Raw genomic sequence first — 21,767 nt, forward strand, 5'->3', positions numbered from 1 at the left:
CTCCTGATAGGAACAATTGTCACAAACTGACAGCTGCACCCACAGCCATTACCCAACCTAAAATTCAGGTTATCCAGCCTAAGCATGTTGCACCCTATGCTCCTAGTTATATTATTTGCTCTCTGTTCTTGATTTATCTTTATTCACATTCTAGATGTGAAAAATGGCTTGTATGCTTTCAGAAAACATTAACTTTTAGCCTTAAGAAAAAGTGCACTGGCTATCTTTAAATAAAGCTACATTGTATACACTGTTCTAGCAAATTCATTTAAGTATTTAGGTACAAGAAAAGATGCTAGCTCTTATTCCCTTCCAGTAATTTAAAACTTTATTTTTTATTAAGCTGCTTGCCTTTGTACCTTTTCAGTTTTACAGTTCCCAAAGCAAACAATATCTAGTATTCTCAATATTTACTGCCCTGTAGTCAGCTTCTCTATGGGAACATAAGACTAGAATGAATTTATGTAGGTTAAAAACCCTTCTGACTCATCCGTACTAACCTTACACAACAAAACAATGTTTTAAACAAAACTACCACAGAATTTGATCTCTGTGAAAAAAATGACTACCATATAAATACATTTTCTCCCAATAAGCCATCACCAGACTGGTAAAATTAGGTGCCATGGTGGCTGTCATGTCCACCCTGATAAGTGATGACAATACTGTTTGTTAAATGAATAAAACTGTTACATTTCCATACAAAATCGATGAATTACCCTAAAAATCTGAAGTCCTATACCAAATACTAATCTTGCAGACCTTTGGTCTGGTTCCTTGTCCGTTTAGACAGATGGCCAGTCTTGATGTTCTTGGTCCTGTTTTATTTCAGATCTTGGTTTCTTTATTGAGATTTGGAGTTTGTCCAATGACCTTGAAAGAGGCCTTTGTTATCCCTGCTCTAAATGTCTTTGTTCTAAAGTAACCTTCTGTGGACTTTGATCTCTTTAGCAATTATTGTCCAATCTGAAATAATCCTCTATAAGCAATTTGAAACTCACTTTGTAGTCACTGGGCTCATATATTCCTCTTACTCTAGATTTTGGACTCCCCATAGAACAGAGACAGTTCTCAATCAAAAAATTAATGATCTGATAATGGTAGAGGCAAATGATAGCATCCGGTATTGGTCATCTGAGATTGTTCTGTTGCATTTGTCACTGTTGAACACAACATTTTGAACATATATGAACATACTGTAGAATCTTTTTTATAATACTAGCGTGGTTCTAGCTGTACTCTGTTTGTTCTGGAATGAACTCTCCTTCATTATATTCCTTTGATTATGCAGTACCTCAGGGTTCCATATTAAGCTCTTTATTATTTAAGATTAATATGCTTCAATTTGGAGATTGTAATAGGGAAGGGAGTTTTGTACCATAATTATGCTGATGACATCCAGATTTACCATTCCTTTCCACAGGATGATATGACAAATATGTATTCTCCAGCTGATCTATAAGCTGTACTTGACTTACCCTTAATCAGTTTAAACACCTATAAATCTGAAGCCATGACACTTGATGTTACCTTGCGGGGCACTTCCACCCCATTATTCTCCAAGTTATCTTACATAGTGACAATAAGCTTGAGTTTGTTATTAAGGTGTGTAATCTAAGTAACTTTGGACTGCAAGTTGACACTTCAGGACCACAAGTCTGGCATTGTGAAATCTTCATGTTTTCACATGCAAAATATCTTAAGGATTAAGTGGCTTTGTTCCCAGGCTGAACTCTCAGTGGTTGCTCATTCCATGGTCTCTTTTAGGCTAGTCTGTTCTAATGTTCTGCACCTGGGATTGCTTAAAAATGACATTGATCTTTACAAATGGTTCTGAATTCTACTGCCAGGTTACTAACTGGTAAATCTCATTCCCAGCATATTATACCTTGATTTGCAGCGCCTAGACTGGCTTCCAGTTTGTTACAGGATAATTTATAACAGTTTGGTGTTAACATATGTGTCCATTTTATAATGTGTCTCTCTTACCTGATGAAGCTCTTGGTGTCGTATTGTTATTGCTTAACTCTTAGTTAAGGTGCAGGAAAAAGGTCCATTATGCAATCTGGCTCACTTCTGTTCTAAGGATAAGTGCCAGGTCCTATGTGCTTGACCCTCATCAAGTGGAGAGCAAAGAAAAAATGTCATATTTTTTTTTTAAATAGAAACTATAGTAAGTTGCTATAACCTGAGACCAGACATGAAGTACCGAAGTAAGCACTTCACTTCTGACCACAAAAGCAATATCATAATTCATTTCCATACTGGTATAAAAATAAATGATGGTACTGCAGCTGCAACCCCGAACATCTTCAGTCCAGGGTAGCTGCCCCCTTACCTACCCCCCACTCTAGATATGCTTTTCATATTGTCCTACTTGAGCTTTGCACTCAGCTGCTGCTAGTGTTTCCACATGTGCACTTTGATACTTCTAGTGTTGGTTAATTTACCTTTCAGGCTCCTTAGCTGTGAAACTGTTGCCATGGTGGCTTTGACAGGGCTCTGCTTTCAGAGTCTTCTGAAAATCACTCAAAACTTATCTTTTTGAAAAAGTCTGACAGTGTGGCATGACTTCAATGTATTTTATTCTTTATCTGTTCAGTGACTGCATTATTTACTGGTGCTTTTATTTGTTTTAAGTGGTTACCCTACTGGTGGAAGCTTCAGTTGCCAGAGGTTCAACCTGCTGATGAGTGAAGTTCCTCTACAGGAAATCACTGTCACTGAGTTCTGCCATCAGAGATGCCCTTTTCTGGTGAATGTCCCCCTTTGATTTGGTGCAACCTTCGAGTTTGTATATATAAGTTTGGGGGGTGCAGGGGCTTGCTCTCTTCATGTGGGAGTGCAAGGGACCTTGCCCCCTGTAAAAAAGCACTTAATGTTTTTTCAGTCGTCTTTTTTTTTTTTTTTTTTTTTTTTTTTTTTGTGAACCAGTTTGGGATTCTGATGGTCAGTGCATTCAGTTCTGTCTATTCAATGTATAGGCATTTTCTGCATTTTCCTTTTATTTATTTCTAGCTTCGTAAGTGGTAATTTGTGATAAAACAGCTTAAGTTTAAGCTGAAGCTGAAACAAACTCTGAGACTGTCAAAAGTAGGGTCAGGCCATTTTTTATTTTAATGTCCACCCAAATATTTATTCCTTCTCGAAAACATGCAACATGCAGTACTATTAATGTGATGTGTGGTTTAATGCCTGCATATATACAGCTGTAGCCATCTGTCTCACTCCAATTTTCTGCACCAGATAATCTGGTGCTCACCGAGGATGTGGCAGGTAAAATGTAAACTTGCATTCAGTTCCATGCAAATAAAAAAAATGTACCCACTTGAATTTTGCTCAGCCCCACACACAACTGAATATTAAGCACTTGGAGCAGTAACTGAACCTAGGTACCTGGTGTCGGACAGGAACGTCTTAACTAGGCCAAATGCAACGAATGTATTTGTAAACTAATTTTTAGAGATTCTTGAAGATAAACATTTTATCTGTTAGAGACACCGGCATGTATATACCTTCCATATGCAAAACGCCTGTCCTTGTGATGGTCACCAAATGTATCCCAGAGCCGCAGAGAAACACTTACTTCATCAACCACGTCACGTGAGCGTTCAAGGACCTAGAAATAAAGGTGTAAGTTTAGAACGGGTCATTAAAACCATAATTTGAAGACAAAGCAAGTTTAATTTACGCTGACACACAACAATGTATAATCAAATGGTTTATTCCATAAAGCCAACCTCTTTTACTTTTGACACATTAAGTATCAAAAGTGATACTTGAGTACATCTGTTTCCCCTATTTTCTTGTAAGTGCAAGACTGTATTTTAGAGATCATGTCTAAAGGCCCAAAACAACCATTGCTTTTTTGTGTAAAAAAATGTTTGCATGAATCATTATGCAGGTGAACACTTTTTATACAAAAGAAAAAAAGCAAGCTTGATTCGCACCCATACATTAAAAATTAATTTTTAAAATATTGCTTCCAAACATGGAAGACCAAATGTAGTAAGCCATGTTTATGGCACTAATATTCATAGGATGGCAGGAAGTGTTTATGTCCATACCTCTCAACCTCTTAAAGCAAGAAATCTGGACAAAGCCATAAGTAAAAATGGGACAAAGGCCCAAAAATAGGGACAATTTTTAAATATTGCTCTCACAAACTTGCCAGAATAACAGGTTTTACATTAGCATGCATTTTCTGAAGGGTATGAAGTCTGAAACTCAAATGTCTGTCTTTTTTTTTACTTCAGTCTTTAATGAGTTGCCACTAATGTGCCAGAAAAAAACACAATTTTATGAAAAATAGACCAAAAATATGAGCAAAATCTGGACATTGTGTGAAAAACTGTGCAGTTGGGAGGTATGGTTACATCACTCCAAATTCCAGATCTAATACTGCTGGAATAGCATAGATAAGTAATTATAAATTAGTAATATAATCTCCAAACTATTAAATCAACAGTATGGCAGAACACTATATTATTAGTTTTCTGCCAAACTGTTAATTTAACAGTTTGGCAATTACATCACTAATTTATAATTACTTGCCTACGCTAATACAGCAGTATTACAACTGGAACCTGGAATGACAAAACCGCTCCCTGCCCTTTTACGGACAAATGCAGTAAGCACAACTTACTACATTTAGTCTTCTGTGTTCGGAAGGAATATTTAAAAATTTATGTTTTAAAGTCTTTAAAATGCACTCTTATTTTAACACAAAGTTTTTGCAAGCATAAATATTCATGCAAACAGGTTTTTATTTGAAGAGAAAATGTTTTTCCCCTTTAGATACGAGCTTTAAAATTTATAGAAGGCAATAAAAAGTGCAGTACTGAAAGGCACTAACTATTGCATTAAATGATTGAATTATATAGACTCCTTCTGATGTGTTCCTTGCTTATTGGGTTCTATCTGCCGATCGCTTCCTGTCCGTGCCAGAAATCAAAGCAGTTGTGTTGGGAGTGTAACAAGTTGTAGAGGAAGACCTATATGCATTTAAATTTGTGCACATTCTATTTCATTTTTTTTAACTATTTAACACACACAATATTCATTCAGTTGGCCAACAGATACAATGTCTTTCGGCTTTTCCCAGTTAGGGTTACCACAGCAGATCACCGGTCCACAGATTGATTGGCAGGGGTGTTTTTTACAGTGTCGAGTTGGCAGCCCAGCACCCAGCCTTCGCAGAAGGCACATGCACACTCAGACGCACCTACCTGCATGTCTTTAAAGATTCACTCATCTGCAGGGAGGACATCCAGACTCCGCACAGAAGGTGAGAATCTAACTGGAGAACCTCTTGCTGTGAGACAACAACGCTAACCACTGCGGCACCAACCAGTTGACCAACAGATCATAGCATAAAAACAATCCCATAATCTCCACAGCAATCTGTCATTAAAATTTAGAAACGATGAACAAGAATAAAGACACATTGAGACAGCATGTAATATAAAAAAAGAAACTCTAAACTGATTTAGGCTACATACAAGAAATGAATATTGATGCATTTTAACATTTCATAGTCCGAGTCCTTTTGGAGGGTACTGCACAGCTGATTATAAAATATAAGTTGTTGGCAATATCTTTGGAAAGCCTCTTCCACTACCAAAAATGATGGCTTACATTGTGGTTAGAATATTCAAAAGCAATTTCCTTTCTTGGGCTGATAGCAGGAGGTCCTGCAGCATACGTTTCAACATCCAGAGCTTAAAATCTTGTATAGAAGGGATTAACTTCCTGATAGTAATGGAGGCAGCACAGTGTGCTTTGGTCCTGACCCTGTTTATCTGATATCTGCTACAAAGTACGTGAAGGTGGTCTAAACTTGCAGCCTCACACTTCCAACATTTACGATCCACGTCCCCCTCTGTGTTTTCTGTGCAGATGCTAGATGCCAACAATTATTATTTTTTTAAATGTGTGAAATAGGCTACGTGGGATGAACACCAATCCTGACTCATTATTAATGTTTGGAGCAATTTCTCAGGATCAATTGACTTCATGATGAACCTTCCTAATGCAACTTGTCACATTCAAACCGCCATAGCACCTTGTACAATATAGAAATAAAATGTGGTTTGCTGCCCAGCTGCCAAGGGTCCCTATCAGTCAGCTTCTCTAATGCTTCTGAAGCTTCTAATACCCCCCCCCCCCTTACGCTTAGGCTAGTTAGTTGCAAGTATTGCCACCACTGGACATCTTTGCCATGGCATCTTAGTTTACATTCTGAAAGGTATGGGACCACAGTCTTTGGTAGAGTATAAGTCCAGCCAGGACATAAAAAAATCCCATTTCACTGAATTTTTAAAGTAGAATAGCTATCCCTCAATTTATAAGATCATAATAGTTTACTAGGCCAATGGCCCCAGGGGCCCTTACAAGCCTAGCCAAGTTCAACCTCTGTTCCCAAGGGTGTCTGGTTCAAGAAGACACTAAAATCAGAACCTATTGCCCCTGCCAAGAGGGACACAGGTGGAACCCCTGGGGGTGAATTTCCAGTTACCTATCCAATCATCCAAATTATACTTAAATAGTGCCAATGAGGGGCTTTGTTTAACATGAATAGGAAGCTTGTTCCAAAAGTGGGACAACCTCTGAGACAAATCTGTCCCTCCAGCAAGTTCTGCTTTTTAATGCCCAGATCCTATCCAATACAGATTGTGAAGCCTTAAAGAAGACCTGCATTGCTAACGACCAAATAATTTATTTTCTGTGCCACCTAGATCCCAAATTTTCCTGCACTCAATTAGGTGGGCTTTTACTGGAGCTGCAAAAGATTAAACTCTGAAATAACCCAACCTGGTTTACTTGAGGACCTCGCTTGGACAAAAAGTACAATCTCTGCATACCTAGGCAAGTCCAGCATACTTAGCCACCCTTATTTTTTGGAGGCTATCAGTTTCTTTCTCACCAACCTAGGATATTTGTTGTCCCAGATAAAGCCCATCAACACTTTCTGCATTTTAAAAGTCAGGGTGTGGTTATCTAGCAAGGGAATGTACCTGTCTACAAGCAAGTATTTAGGAAGGAGGCACACATGTACTGCAGCAATTTTAGCCATAAAAAGGAGTTTTAATCTGGACCAGGAGTTGATTTTGTTTTGGCTTGACAATGGAACTGGCTTGAGGTTTACAGCCTTCACATCACTGAAGTTTTGTGAGAATATGATTACTAGATATATCTGTAAGGGCATAGTTTAGTCTTAGTCAAGTGAACTTTTCTTTCAAATTACTAGCCACTATTAGTTAGGGGAAACAGCACTGTTTTATTCCAGTTGACAGAGAGATCTGGAAATTTTAGTAAATGCTTCAGGCATTTCCAGAATTATGGATAGATGTATCTGTGTATTGGCCAGTCACAACACATAATCATCAGTAAACCAGGTGTCAGTATAGGTGTGACCATTCTGAAGAGAAATACTCCAATGTATGCAGTTTTGATGTGAAGGCTCAGTCATTCCATTGCTAAGATAGAGAGATGGTGATAGCAGGCAGTTTTGTCCCAAAATATTCGAGTCAACCACATATAACTCACTGCAGTATCAAAACATTGTTAAAAATCAATAGAAAGTGCTACTATGGGTAGCAAATAACTAGATAAATAAATGAAGACAAGAAATATACTGTAACAGCATTCTGAGCAATGGTAAACACAACCCTAACAAGTTCTGGTCGACCATTAATGAAATCATACATCCCGGCCAAAAACTCACCCCTAACCTCTCTTCCAGTGACGCACCATTTGAAACTGCAGTAGAATTCAGCTCTTATTTCATAGATAGTATAGTATCTCTAACCAAAGATTTCCCAACATCTAATCCTGACCTTGCCCAACAGCCACATATCACCACATTCACTTTTACCTTCAGGGCTGTGCAAGATTTGCCCACATCCTACATAAAACTACTCTTAAGCTCAAGCCATGTTTTACTTGAGCTGATTATCTTCCAAGCAAGTCCCTTAAAGTGTCTCCCAATAGCATCACCTATCCCGTCTCAATCCTTATATAAAGGTCAGTCTAGGAATCGCAAGTTCCCTCTCTCTGGAAAAAAATCGCACATTATTCCTCTGTAATGGAGGAAATTCGACAGTCATCGCTATCTCCTGCAGGAAGAACTCCTATCACCCACACTCCAAGGCTTCTGTCCCTCCCATAGTATTAACACTACACTTCTAACCTTTATAGATACTGTCAATTAAGCTAGAAAGTATCCTTATTTTTAGACTTTTCTAAACCCTTCAACACAGTTTCTCACAGCAAATTTCTACTTCAGATGTCTATCTCAGCCCACACTTCTATGGCTCAAAAGCTACTTGTCCAACAGGTATCTGTCAGTTAATTGACACTTCACCCTTTCTTCACACCTCCCATTCAGCACCAGTGTGCCACAAGGCTCTATCTTTGCTCCCCTCCTCTTTAACATTCTTACCAACACCCTCCACACAACAGACCTCCCTAATACAATACACAGATGACTCCACACTCGTATTCACATCAGACAACCTGGAACATCTCCAAAAAATGACCCGGAAAGCTTTATCAATATCAGCCTCTGAAACATAGCTTTATAACACAGACACAACTCATCTTCCATCCAAAAAACCCTCAAATCCCTGTTTCATGAAAAAAATTCAAATCCGCTCGCTTAATAACGCAACCATTGAAGTCACTTCTCATAGCAAATTATTAGGGATGATAGTGGATGGCAATCTTAAATTCAACCTACATATCCAAAGTTGCATACAAAATCACCAAAAACTAGTGATGCTTTATAGAACCAAAAACTTTTTCACCAATGTAATTAAAACTACACTTGCCACTACTTACCTCCTTCCCTCACCACTTTATGGCATTCCTATCCCTCCTAACCTTCAGGAATCATAAAATGCAAAACTTGAACAATGCTATAATAAAGTGGCTAAATTTTCATCAAATGCCCCTTTCAGAACCCACCACTGTACAGCACTAAAGCCTAAATTGGATAGAACTACCCAATCAACTAACATATATACAGCCTTTTACCACCTATAAAATTATCCCTCATCCATCTGCTTGTCCAGCACTAAATGGCATTCACCAAAACCATGTTCCCACTCGGTCATTACAATCTAATGACTAAAAACTTCCCTCTATACACAAACATATTAAATCTACTGTCCATGGTCCTGTACTCGTATAATGTTGCTAAGGCCTGGAACTCCTTACCTGTATCCATCAGGTCAATAGCTTTCCTCCAGTCCTTTAAAACCATTCTGAGAGACTTTCTAGCCAAAAATCTGTCTCTGTTCTTACTAAACCAAAGGAGATACTATATGCCTACATATGAACAAGTGCCTGTTCATACCTTGCCCCTTCTTTGTCTTCCTTACTTCAAAAATTTCTTTCCCCTAACTCATTACTTAAATATGCCATAACCATATTTATTTTCTCCCACTTCGTATTGCAATTCCTGTTTGTATTATACTAACATACCTTTAATTTCTATAATCTTTCTTTCTTGGTAATCAAATGTCAAGCAGAGTGTTTGTTTGTTTATTAATTAATTAATTAATTTATTTATTATCAGTCTGTTGCATATTAAAGAAAACGTCATAAAAGCTGTGGTATCCCTTGCTACTTTGGAATAAAACCCTGCTGTTTTTCTTTTATTAGCAGATGAATAGCTTTACTTAACCTTGAAGATAGAATCTTAGCTAAATGTTTTAAGTTAATTGGACATCAGGGAGATTGACCTATAGTTCTTTGGAGGTTTTTAGGTCTTTCCCTTTCTTGGGAAATGTAATTACACTTGGAATTCTGGCCTGCAATGGTAGGGTTACTGCTGCTCTTAGCATTGAACAACACCAACAAGACTTATGTTAATGCCTCACATAGGCCCTTGTATATTTCCACATTCAACCTATCAAGGCTGGGAGCTGTACAAGATTTCAGCTCTGCAATTACTAGCTTGATTTTCCACAGAGGATATCGTGGCATCTAACTTGTCCTAAGTTACAGCTTCAAGCTTTGGCAAGGCTATTTTTGCCCTGAAATTAAATTTAGGGGCCAAGGGAGCTACTTGTAAAATTGGGTCATGACCTTTATTCATCCCTTGAGCAGATTTTCACTGTCCCTGACTGTCCCTTAATTCTAAAAATAGCATGAGTTTGTTTTCTGTCCCACAGCCTCAAGGCAGGAAGCTTCTGATAACAAATCTGTCTAGCCCAGTACAGTTCTCCTTTATAAGCCCCTATTTTTGATGATTTATGGCAAAGCTACTACTACTAGCCTTCCTTTTTAATCTCAGGATTTCCTGGCATAGTTGAGTGTCCCTACATCGTGACTGGGAATAAAATGTGATGGCAATGGCTATGGGGTAATGGGGTAATTTCCACTCTCCTTTACCCTTACTTTGCAACTGGATAGTGAAAGCTAGTAACTTCAATTTAAATATTTCCCACATGCTCATAACCTGCTCTTGAACTGTGAATTCCTACCAAAACTCCCCAGACCAAGCCTTCAACTTTGCTAATAACACAGGGTTTTTCAGTAACAATGGATTAGCTTGAGGACGGATGTTATCCTTATATTTCATAACTACCATTTGAGTAGGTAATGGAGATTATCTCCACCACCTACATCTCTTCTAACAGATGTTGACTTAACAGGAAAAAGTCCAGTCTACTGCCTAAACCTGTTTTGAGTGTAACAAATGGAATGATTGCTTCCAGTGGATGCATGCATCTCCATATATCCCCTACATATAGATTTTCCATCCAGTATCAAATCCTGTCCCTGTGCCTGTATAGCCAGGGTCTAGATGCTGGGATTTTGTCAACTATGTAATTCAGTACTACATTAAAATATCACCCAATCACAACTGGAAGGTAGGATCCCCATATTCAGTACTGCAGCATGGAAAATTAAGAATGAAGCCAAGCCTTCCTCATTGGATCCATAATAATTAGTTTACTCTGAAATGTCTGGACTTTTACCTCTACCCATCACATTGTTATAAGGTTCTGAATCTACCTTCTGTCATCTCAGTGTACTTTTAGCTGAGGGTATTGCCTGTTTGGAAGGACTATTGTTGTATGATCCCACAAGCCAGTCTTTCCAGGTAGAAAGCCTTGTGAAGCATTCTGTTTTGACAATTTATTTCTTTGTAGGCACCCCCCCAAATTTAGATTCTGGATACGTCTTGCTGTTTTTACTGCTGAACTGCCTTTTGCATTCCAGTTAAGTAATTTGATTTTCCCATTCCTAGTGGTTATTAGCTGCTTTGGTGCTCGACATACAGACTAACATAACCAATGTAGCTACTCGAGAGTGTAACTCCATGCTATGGGACAGGAACACACATTATCAAATAGGTTGCCCAGCCCAAAAATTACACTGTACCTCAAATCTCTGACGTGAGGCCCTACACCCTTAACTTTGTTTAAGCTAACAAACACCTGGTACTATACAATGGGGAAGAGGAGTGTTAATGTTACTCTGATCTATCTCTCCTCCCCAAACTAAGTAGGTCATAGCAATATATGTCTGCATGAGATGTCAGCCTATGAAGAATGCATGGGTTAATTTTGAGAGAAGAGCGACATGAGAAAGTAAAGCCCCCCCTCAAAAAATACATTACACTCACTCAATTACATCCTAGAACTTCAAAAGTTATACTGCAATAACAGAAAATACACAGAAGGATCCAAGGATGACCAAAGGCTTCCAAAATAAATCTGCCTTTAATGTACAAAAAGTAAAAGCATAAGCGCTTTCGTAGCAAAGCTACTTCATCAGATGCATTTCACAACTAAAATTCTTTGCTCATTATATATACTAACTAAAAAGCTCACATGACTAGAAACGTTGACTCCTTAAAGACATATTACTAAAAATGCTCAGTACAATATATTTATATATAAATAGTAAATAATAAACATTCAACAAGGAATAAAAAGTTACATATATGTAAATGTACCTAAAATGATAAAAATAAATAAATAATCATGTACTTATATTTAACAATTGTTATTATTCAAAATAAGTATTCTTTCAAGCATGTGTCTTCCCAGTTTATTGCAGATTCCATTTTTTAACTTTGAACATTAAGCATTGTACACTTCAAAGCATCTAAAACCTTGTATGTGATAAGCCAAAAAAGGACATCTCAGTGTTGTGGAACATTCTGAGACCGTTTTTAAGTTGTTTCAGTATATAAAATGAATGAAGATAGTTTACAGCTGTAGCCTTTTTGTTTTATTTACTCATACATGAATTGATTCAGCAATACCCATATTTATGGAGGACATGATAAAATGAAGCATTTAGGAGTATGGATAAAAAATGATTCTATTAATGGCAGCTAAGGATACGTGGGAAGAGACTAAACAAAAGATAATATAAAAACTGAGAAACTAGAAGCTCTTTTGTTGGATATGGATAGTAGGATAAAAGCAGTGAAAATGTTTTAGTCCCTTTAGTTTTAAATAGATGTTGGGCATTGTGACGACTGGGGAGAGATGGGCGAAGGCTGCCAGCCTAGTCAAACAGAATTTTATATATAATTCTGGCATTTGTAAATGTAAAATACAGGAATGTTTTCTTGAGCGAAAAAGAATACTGTGAAATGTGGAACTGCAAAATATGTGACAACATTGCACCCTACTGACTCAGTGAAGCATGTTGTGACCCTTTCATGTTAGAATTCGGCTCCAGTGCATCTGGATGAAGGTTTCATGCCCATTGTTTTAAGGCTAAAGTTTATGACCAGAATTTGGATGTGGAATGTGCTTTATTGGTCTGCTTTCTGTTAGAGTATACTGAGCAGGTGTTAGATTGCTAAATAATGCAGTTTGTGGCCTGAGAACTCCAGACTAAGTGTCAAAATGATGTAATTTGGGAGGGCCTTAGAGACATGTTTATTAGTAATGTTTAAATACTATTTCTCACACGAGACTGAGAGCATTTTTATCTTGATATCCAACTTATCAGCACTCTGCCTTATGCTCACATGCAAGTTTTAGCACTGTGATTTCTTGTAGGAATAGCTAAAGCTAGTAAAGATTAATTAGGTATTTTTCTTTGAAATCAGATCTGTCCTACTGTATTATTTTAAGTTTCTGTGTGATCTCTGAACTCTTAGATATCTCTGTGGTGTAGTAGTTTTGTCTTGTGTTTTAATTATTTATTATTAAATATTTTTAAAACCTTCTACCAGTGACTGGTTTGTGTAGAGATAAGCTCTGGAGTGCATTGCATATTTATAGAGGTTATTGTAATAGGCCACTCTAAAGTAACCCCTGACTGTTAGTCATACTACCATTGTATTATAATATTGCACAGTAATAATTGGACACCCTTTTAAGGGTATTTTAGTAGCTGATATTATTAGTTGGGTGGTGGCAGTGATTACTACCGTATGGTCTGGGTAAAGGGGCACAGCTGCAGAATCTATGTCAGCCTTTCCCAGGAGTGTCTGTGAAGTTGTATAAATACTTATCTCAAAGTGTGTGTGTGTTGTGTCCGCTACTTGGGCAGGGACACTTAAGCACTGATTGGACAGAGAGGGTACTGGAGGTTTTAGCTTGCCCAGCTAGGCTGAGACCTGGACCCTATAGATGTGCCAGTGGGGAGTCTTATTAGGGACCTGGTGAGCAAGGGAGCAACCAGGCCCAGACTGACTGTGATCTCTGTGTGCACTTAAGGGAAATTGTACTTTACTGTGTGTATTAGTTATCCTTTCCTCTCTTCTAGGAGATGACTTCCCTGGTGTTATTGGTGAGGATTGACAACCTCCATGGTGTTAGTGGTGAGGATTGAGGCTCCTTGATTGCCATACAGAATATTATATTTGTACATTAGCAGAAAGTATTCCGAGAATTAAGCCAACACAAGAATGGAGAAAGGAGATTTTGTTGATGGAAACTATTGGAATTAGTTAGTAGAGAGAATAGGCAAGAGGGGGCTGGAATTTACTGGAGAAAACTGGAAAAAGAACCAAGGTATTAGGAGCAAATAACTACAGAAGAAAAGGTAACGAATGGGAACAGACTGAGAAGGCATTTGGACTACAGGCTACAGACTGCCTTCGCTATCAGGGATTGACATCAGAGTATAGACAGATGGAAAGGGATAGGGGAATTCTAAGTGAAGACCTCCTCTAATAATGACTTTAGTTAAACTTGGATCAGAAGTTGCTGTTAAAAAGGGATAATTAGTAAGACATATAAAATATTGCAAGATAACTATAGGAATCAATCAGAGGATGTTAGAAAAGATTGGGAAAATAGATTCTGGATAAACAATTCACAAGGAAAGAATGGAAAGACAAATGTACGGCTCCCAAATATGCAACAAGTTTAGAAGATTTAGGAGTTTTTCTTGAAAGTGTTTGCACAGATGTTTTATATCTCAAGCAGACTACAGAGAATTTTCCTGGGATAGATGCCAAATGTTGGAGGCATAATAGTGAAGAAAGAAGTAACTGGGAACCTATGATTTTAGAGTATAATTACTTGGCAGACTTTGAAAATTCCCTACAGAGTACTCTGTCAGAAATATTGTGTGAGCATCTGAATTGCCTAGACATAGTAAGGACTTGTCAAGTTTAACTTTGGTGGCTGCCAAAAAGCAATAATTAGAAAATGGAAATCAAAGTCTAAACAAACTGTATTTGAAGTACTGAATATTGTAACAGAGATAAAAGAGCTGGAAGTGGGATCTTTAGAAAAGGGTAGGAGCAAATTACATTAAAACAGAAACTGTGGGAACAGTACATACAGAATAATGTATTGGAGGATGAGTGAGGTTTAAGGGAAGGCAGGAATTGATCAGTTTATGAAATGTTGGATTGATGAGAATTCTACAAAATAATTTATGTGATGTAAAATGGTTGTAACTCTGAATATGTTAATATGGTTTGCTTTATTTTATATAAATGTTTTCCCATGTCTTCAGTGATAATTCAATAAAGGAGTTAAAAAAATCAATAATCCTATGATGTTTGGGATGGAAGAAAAAGCCAAAAAGTTAGGGGAGGAATGTGGGGGACAAGTAATTTAACAGGAGGAGGCCTAAAGAAGTCATTTGAATGCAGTTTGTTTTCACCTCAGGCTGCTTGTACTCAGACATCGGAGGTATATATAATCAATAAAGTGGCTAGACTAAATGGGTGCTAAGGCAGTGTCTGGATGAAATACATTAACCCTATTTGTTTCTTGATCACAGGCAATGGTCATTGACTTAGTACTGCATAACTCCACTCCATTCCAGTTAGCCCCACACATTTAGTTGTTTCCTGCAAATCCCTTCCTTGCTTTGAAGTCACCAGGCACCACTGATCTTAATTAGCTTTAGTACTTTTGCTAGAATGTTATTACCTAGTTTAATAGGAAAATGGGCCTTCAGCTATCCAACCTTTGCTTATCCCCTTTTTTTCAAAGAAATTTAATAACCCCAAACATACCACATCTTGACCTTGCAGCCTCCCAAACCATTTACTTAGTATATTCATACCAGTGCTCAATTTTTATATATTTATGGAACTGATAAAATGATACATCAAGTCATCCTCCTCACGTATTCTGCCAAAATGCATATTTAACATTTCTTAAAGCTTCCTTCATTTCCTTTGCTGTGACATCTTTATGAAGCGGCTCTGTATTCCTTTGTTGCCTTATCATATACCTTAACATCTTTCAACAACTCTCCTTCTCTTTTCTACAACTTCTCTAAGGTTCTTTCTTACTCACTTCCAATGTACCTGTCTTAAGTTTTGTGTCTTCTATTTTTATCAAAAGGACAATGTAATTTTGACAGAGGACAGATAAAATTGCTGTTTGACTATTTTTGATTTCTTGTCTTTTGTTCTTATTTTATTGAGGATTTATTTCTTTTTCTCTGAGTTTTGAAAGTTCTGGAAGCAAGCATTTGAGTTGGATTCTTTGGCTTCAAAAAGATTAACTGCATTTAAATTTCTGTGAGTGGCCAAGAAATAGCAATTTTAATTTAAGGCAAGGAGTGCAGAGCAAGACTTAATATGCAAACTGCCAAGCAAGATTATTCTGTGATTATTTTTGATTTTCGCCATTCTAAGTACCCTATTGCTGTTGCAATCTTAAACCAGGGTCCCTTGAAGTACTCGCCATTTTATGTAACTTTGACTTTGAACCCCCTCCCTGTCTTGTCTCATTTAGTTGTACTAGTGAACACTACAAGATCATATTACGAAGGCCCACTCCTTAGACTGATTAAACCTGAGTTACCTTTCCTTTTGTATCTTCTCACCATTAACTACACACTACACTACCTACAGCATCAACCTCCTTTCCAACTTACTTTTAAAATCTCTGATCTAGTTCTTAGTACTGCTGTACAAAGAAGTTAGAACTGACCTAGTGAAGTACAAATATATAAACAAGTTAGGAATCTCAGGATGGGACATGAAAGGAGTAGCACTGGCTAGAAAAGGAATGGGGGAAAGATTTGTGATGTGCACATGAGGTGGAGAGCTGTTTGGCTTGGGGAGCTTTGGGATAGCAGCAAATATGAGCTCTTCAGTAGAAAGGGGCAACTTTGTAGCAGAATACTGGTGCTAGAAATGTTAGTGACTTGCTATTCAGGGAAGAAAAGGTAAACTACTGGAGAGAAGGCATTGACAGTTAGTCTACAGACAGGATGGGGCGGGAAAGTTAGGGAGAGAGAAATGCAGAGGACAAGAGAATATGGACAGAGGTTGTCAGAGGAGCAGAGGCAAGTGGGAGATGCAGCCATGAAAGGCTTGACAAAGAAAAGGAAGCCAGTGCAGAAAGAGAAATGAAAGAAATAGTAACAAGTTATAAGAGGGAGTTGCAGCCAGTGGTAGTAGGGCATAAACCATCATTACAAAGTGCACAGGAGGGACCTGGGCAGGGTGGGATACTCCTCTATGTCAGAGGCAAATGAGAAAGAACAGTGGAGAGGTCCTGTAAGAACAGCAGAGGCAGAATGGGAAGCTAACTACTCACTCCACAGGAGGGAGACAGCCAGCACAGGCCGTGTGAAAGACTAAAAATGATGGAAGTGGCAGTAAAAAGTTTACAGATGGAGGAGTTTGTAACATCAGGCTAGAAACAAAGAGAAAAAATATGATATGGGGAGCAAGAAGACAGATTATTTTGACTGGAGACTTGTCACAAGGGAGATGAGTCTAGGTAAGTGGAAAAATGAGAGGCCAGATCATGGTGAAACTGGTCTTAGAGCTTTAACTAAGTAATATCTGGAAGAAGATGATCAAAGTGATCAGTGGGGGGATGTTTAATGGTAATGTGGGCACCAATAATCTATGCAATCTGTGTTACAGAAGACAGCTAAGATGGAAGTAAACAGGACAAGGGAAGTGTTGGTCATATGTCAGGGGCAGGAGTAGGTATTAATTCTCAAAAGTATTACTTGTACCATTATCTTGAAAGCACAGGAAAGAGAAGATTGGGGAATATGATGACTGCCTGCATCAGTGGACAATGGAGAAAGGTTTATGAGTAATAGGAAGACAGGGGAAACATGGGAGACACCAACTCTAGCAAGGGGCAGGGTTCAGCTTAGCCCAGAAGGAACAACTATACTTGGTGCTTGACTGGAAAGATACAGCTCACAGACCATACCTTTAGAATGAGATGGAAGGAGGGGGGGTTAGGTGTTCACATGTAGATGGAAATTATAAAGAGATTACAGAATACAACAGAGGATCAAAAAGGGGTAGCTTGGACAATGTCTGGGTAGTCGTAGTTTTCAGTGCAAAGAATCTGAGTAGGAATATGGAGACAGTGATGCAGGAGGAGATTAGACACTACTGGCAATGCAGAAACATGAGCCAATGACATGAGGGCTGGTACATGGAGATGTCGTCTGAGTTCAGATTTGCATTCTGCATGAATGACATTGTAGGTACAGATGGGTGTGGAGTAGGAATGTGTATAAAGCAGGGCATCGGGCATGAGGTCTTGTTGGAAGAAAAACTCCAAATCAGGAATGGGGCAAGAGTTCAGCCAGACTTAGAAGCTATGTTAATACCTTGGGAGGTAGAGAAGGAGAAAAGTTGGTAGATTGATATAATAAGACAGGAGGATGAAAAACTGGAGGACAGAATAAAGGAGTGAGATAGAAGGCATAGGTGGTAGTCACAGATAAGATGAACCTTCCATAAGCAGATTGGGAGACTCCAGGCTTCATTGTGGATGTAGTCCTAACTATTACAAAATGTTATGTTTGCCCAGGTTAAGGCACGTTTAGCCAGAACTGATCCTGCCACTACAAGGGTTAGTGTATGGGGAAGTGTAAAAATACAAAGACAATGCTGTTGGATTTTAGAAGTATGGATTGTGTCATGCTGGTGGGGTGGACAATGATGAATTAGGAGAATGGTAGCAAGCCAAAGGAGTAAACAAACCATGGGGATGTGCCAAGGTTGGAGAAGTCAGGACTATGTATGAGGATGTAAAGAAGAGGCAAAGAGAGAAGAAGGCCAATGTGGCTACATAAGAATGTAAGGCTAGCAATTAGGCAGATGATTAGGGCTATGAGATGGGATGGTGAGGACATGGAGTGGAGGACGCACAGTAATAGAAGACTAGCCTTTGGCAAACATCATTTTGTTACCTTTTTGCTAAAGTTGAATGAGAATAAGCAGAAGGGAAGCAAGGGATTTTTAAGGTGTATAAGGGAGAAAACTGTGAGGAACAGAACTCATCAGGATGAACAAAGATTACAGGGAAGTCGCAGAAGATTGAGAAAAACTATTGAATGAGTACTTTCTTTCAGTCTTCATAACATAAAGCAAGGAAAAGTGGTGTATTTGAAAAGAAGCAGGGAAATTTATAGAGAACAGTGTACAATCAACAGACTATGGAGAAATTAGGTTCAGAAGGGATTTTCTCTTCTCAGGGAGGATAAAACACAAGGACCAAATGGGCTGATTTTCAGCACCTTTAGATACCCAGACAGTGTACTTGCAGACTCTTTCCCAATACAGATCTTCAAGAGATTTCTGACTACAGAACTGCTAAACGGATTACATAACAGCAATTGTATCCTTGTGTGGGTAGCAGGGACATCATGGAGAGAATTCTGAGGGGAAGACTGTTACTGGTATACAAACCAATATGGAGGTTTGACTTATAGGTTCATAGGTTAGTACTAGGCTAATTGCCCATTGTGGGCAATTTTAAGTCTAGCCAATTATCCCACATGAGAATCAAACTCTGCACCTTGTGTTTGCCAGGTAAACACCTTAACCATTATGCCATCCTTCCACCCACTTGCATCTTTTTCTGACCATATCTAGTTTTCTGATTGGTTTATGGGTGAACTTGAGAGTGAAATACCCAACAGATGTAACCATACTAATGCAAAGCCTTTGACTTTGAGTCACTTGGGGAGCAGAAAAGATGACAGCAGGGATGAGGAGTAGGACCATGAATGAGAAAACAGATGTTTGGGTAGGTCACAAAGGACTGTGGTGAGAGGCACAGTGACCAAGAATGAAGAAATAGGGGTATGGGTGGGGCACAGAGGACTGTGGTGAGAGGGACAACATTAAGAGTTAGAGAAGTAACTAGTGGAGCACTGCAGGTTTCTGTCCTGGGTTCAGTAACCTTAAATGTGTTCGTCTCAGACATACCAGACGGAAGAGAAAATAAATATCAGTTTCTACAAATAACTTTTGAGCATTATGCTTTAAATCGGCCAACTCCTCCACAATAAAGACAAACGTTTGGCTGCCTAATATACAAAACATTCATTTCTCCCCAGTGAGGTATAGCAAACAATGCAGTCCTAGCCCCAAGTCCAGCTTCCGCTGTGTCTTTATTCTTAACAGTTTACTCACAAAATCAAATGTATTTTTTAATCCAAATTTCAGAAACAGCTTTGATTCTACAGAAATGTTTAGAAATACAATATGGTTTTCTGTCAGAAGTGTGAAATCATAATTGCAACTTCTGCAACACTGAGAAATAGAGTACCTGCAAAAGATCTTGAAACTGTCTTTAATGCTGTTCTCCTTCACCTCTGATGTGTGTGGAGTGTCCCCCATTATATCTTAACAAACAAGGACAAATTTTAACATCATCGTGGACAAAACCAAAAATAAACACAAATCATCAAGAGACACTTTTCAAATATTATCCATATTGATGGAATATGAGAATGTGAATTCATATACATTTTCTGTAGCAAAAGAACTCAAATTACTATCATTATTTATGAAGTGTAATTCACCACCTTTTTCTATAAAACTCTTCAGCTTTAGGAGGGATTAAGAGAACAGAGCTAAAATATGAATCATAATTGAGAAAAGTTGAGAGGTAAGCCTCACACTTACTGCTAGTTATACATACTAACCCTGAAGTCACTTCCTGTACCTTGTAGTAGGGGGAATACATTGAAGTACCACAATCTTGGAATTGATATAGTCACACTTAGTTTCACTATTCTGTGGGTTACAGTTAATGGTCCCAAGAATTTCAACAGTACTTACACATGGTGGACTGTCTTATCTACTGACAAATGCTTGCCAATTCTCTAACTCATGCTGTGGCACTTCTGTCCAGGAAATGATGTAGCACAATCAGCATTACAACCTTAGTTTCAAATGTAGCATCATACATAAGCTTAAACCAAGTATTTGTTATTAAATCAAATAGTCAGTATGGAGACTGTCTATATCAAGTTTAATTCCCCAAATTATAGAACTCCATTCCTAGTGATATAACTAAGGAAACACGTTTTAAAATGTTCACTAAAAACCTAAAACATATTTAATGAATAACTGGAGTTTCTCATGTTCAACGTAACAATCTGATTATAAGTAATCTAACCTATGCTTTAATTTCTTCTAAAATTTAATTACTGCTACTTTACACTTCTCTACTTTCTTCACTATAATGTTACTATTATTTTGCTGCATATCTACTATCTCTCACTGTCATCCTTTCTTTTCTACCGTCTAATCTTAAAGTATATACTATAAGTACTCCTCAAACAAGAGGAAAATCTAAAATGCTGATATCAAGTTGTGTAAAATGCATAATTGTTAAATATCCTTTTGTAATTATATTTTACTCTGGTGTATAGTGTATATCATTTGATAAATGTTCATCAAATTGAAATTTATCTATTTTGGAGCTTTTTTCCTTGGGATTCTTATAAAAAGGGGACAAAACTTGAGTCAGACATCCCATTTAACACACTGGAAATAAATATTGTTCCAGTGCTTTTAAAAAGTGTAAGCATTCTGTGTAGGACTGCTGCACTTGTGTGCAAACGTCTTCAATATCTCCTGGTGATTTATACATGTCTAACACTCAAAGATGCAATAAAGTCTTCTGTACCTCCATTAGACAACACTGTACTCCCATTAAAAATCTCCAGACTTCCATTAAATACATCTCTGTTCCATACCTCCAGTGAAGGTTCTGCTGAGACTCGCTGTTAGTAGTACATCTAGAAATATTCTGCATCAGGCAACTCCGCCCCTTCCTTCTGGCTCCTGTCATGTACATACTACATTTCTTAACCAAACCACATCTCAGTATGATGCACTCTCAGTGGTCAGCCTTTGGATCAGAAATGATTTATTCATTCAACATTGTGAGTAGCCCTCAAATCTGCCACTACATTTTCAATAATTTTTGACCACGTCTTACCTCTGGATACTGCCTGCACCTCTCTGAATGGCTGTTATGCAGCTTTGATAAACCAATGGCATTCAAATCAGCTATCACACCTACTGAATGAGC

The 21,767-nt window shown here is 38.1% G+C and overlaps 1 protein-coding gene across 1 annotated transcript in view; it reads right to left on the reverse strand.

Annotated features, from left to right (window-relative positions):
• The window catches only part of RHOBTB1 (Rho related BTB domain containing 1), a 468,210-nt gene that overhangs the window by 281,791 nt on the left and 164,652 nt on the right, over positions 1 to 21,767 (reverse strand). Inside the window, exon 3 of the mRNA XM_044056396.1 lies at positions 3,516 to 3,619. Coding sequence (XP_043912331.1) covers positions 3,516 to 3,619 — 104 coding nt within the window. The remainder of the gene's footprint in view (positions 1 to 3,515; positions 3,620 to 21,767) is intronic.

This window comes from Protopterus annectens, chromosome 14.part0 (genome assembly GCF_019279795.1).
Source record: "Protopterus annectens isolate FY-2018-M chromosome 14.part0, PAN1.0, whole genome shotgun sequence".
In the NCBI taxonomy this organism is placed as follows: Eukaryota; Metazoa; Chordata; order Ceratodontiformes; family Protopteridae; genus Protopterus; species Protopterus annectens.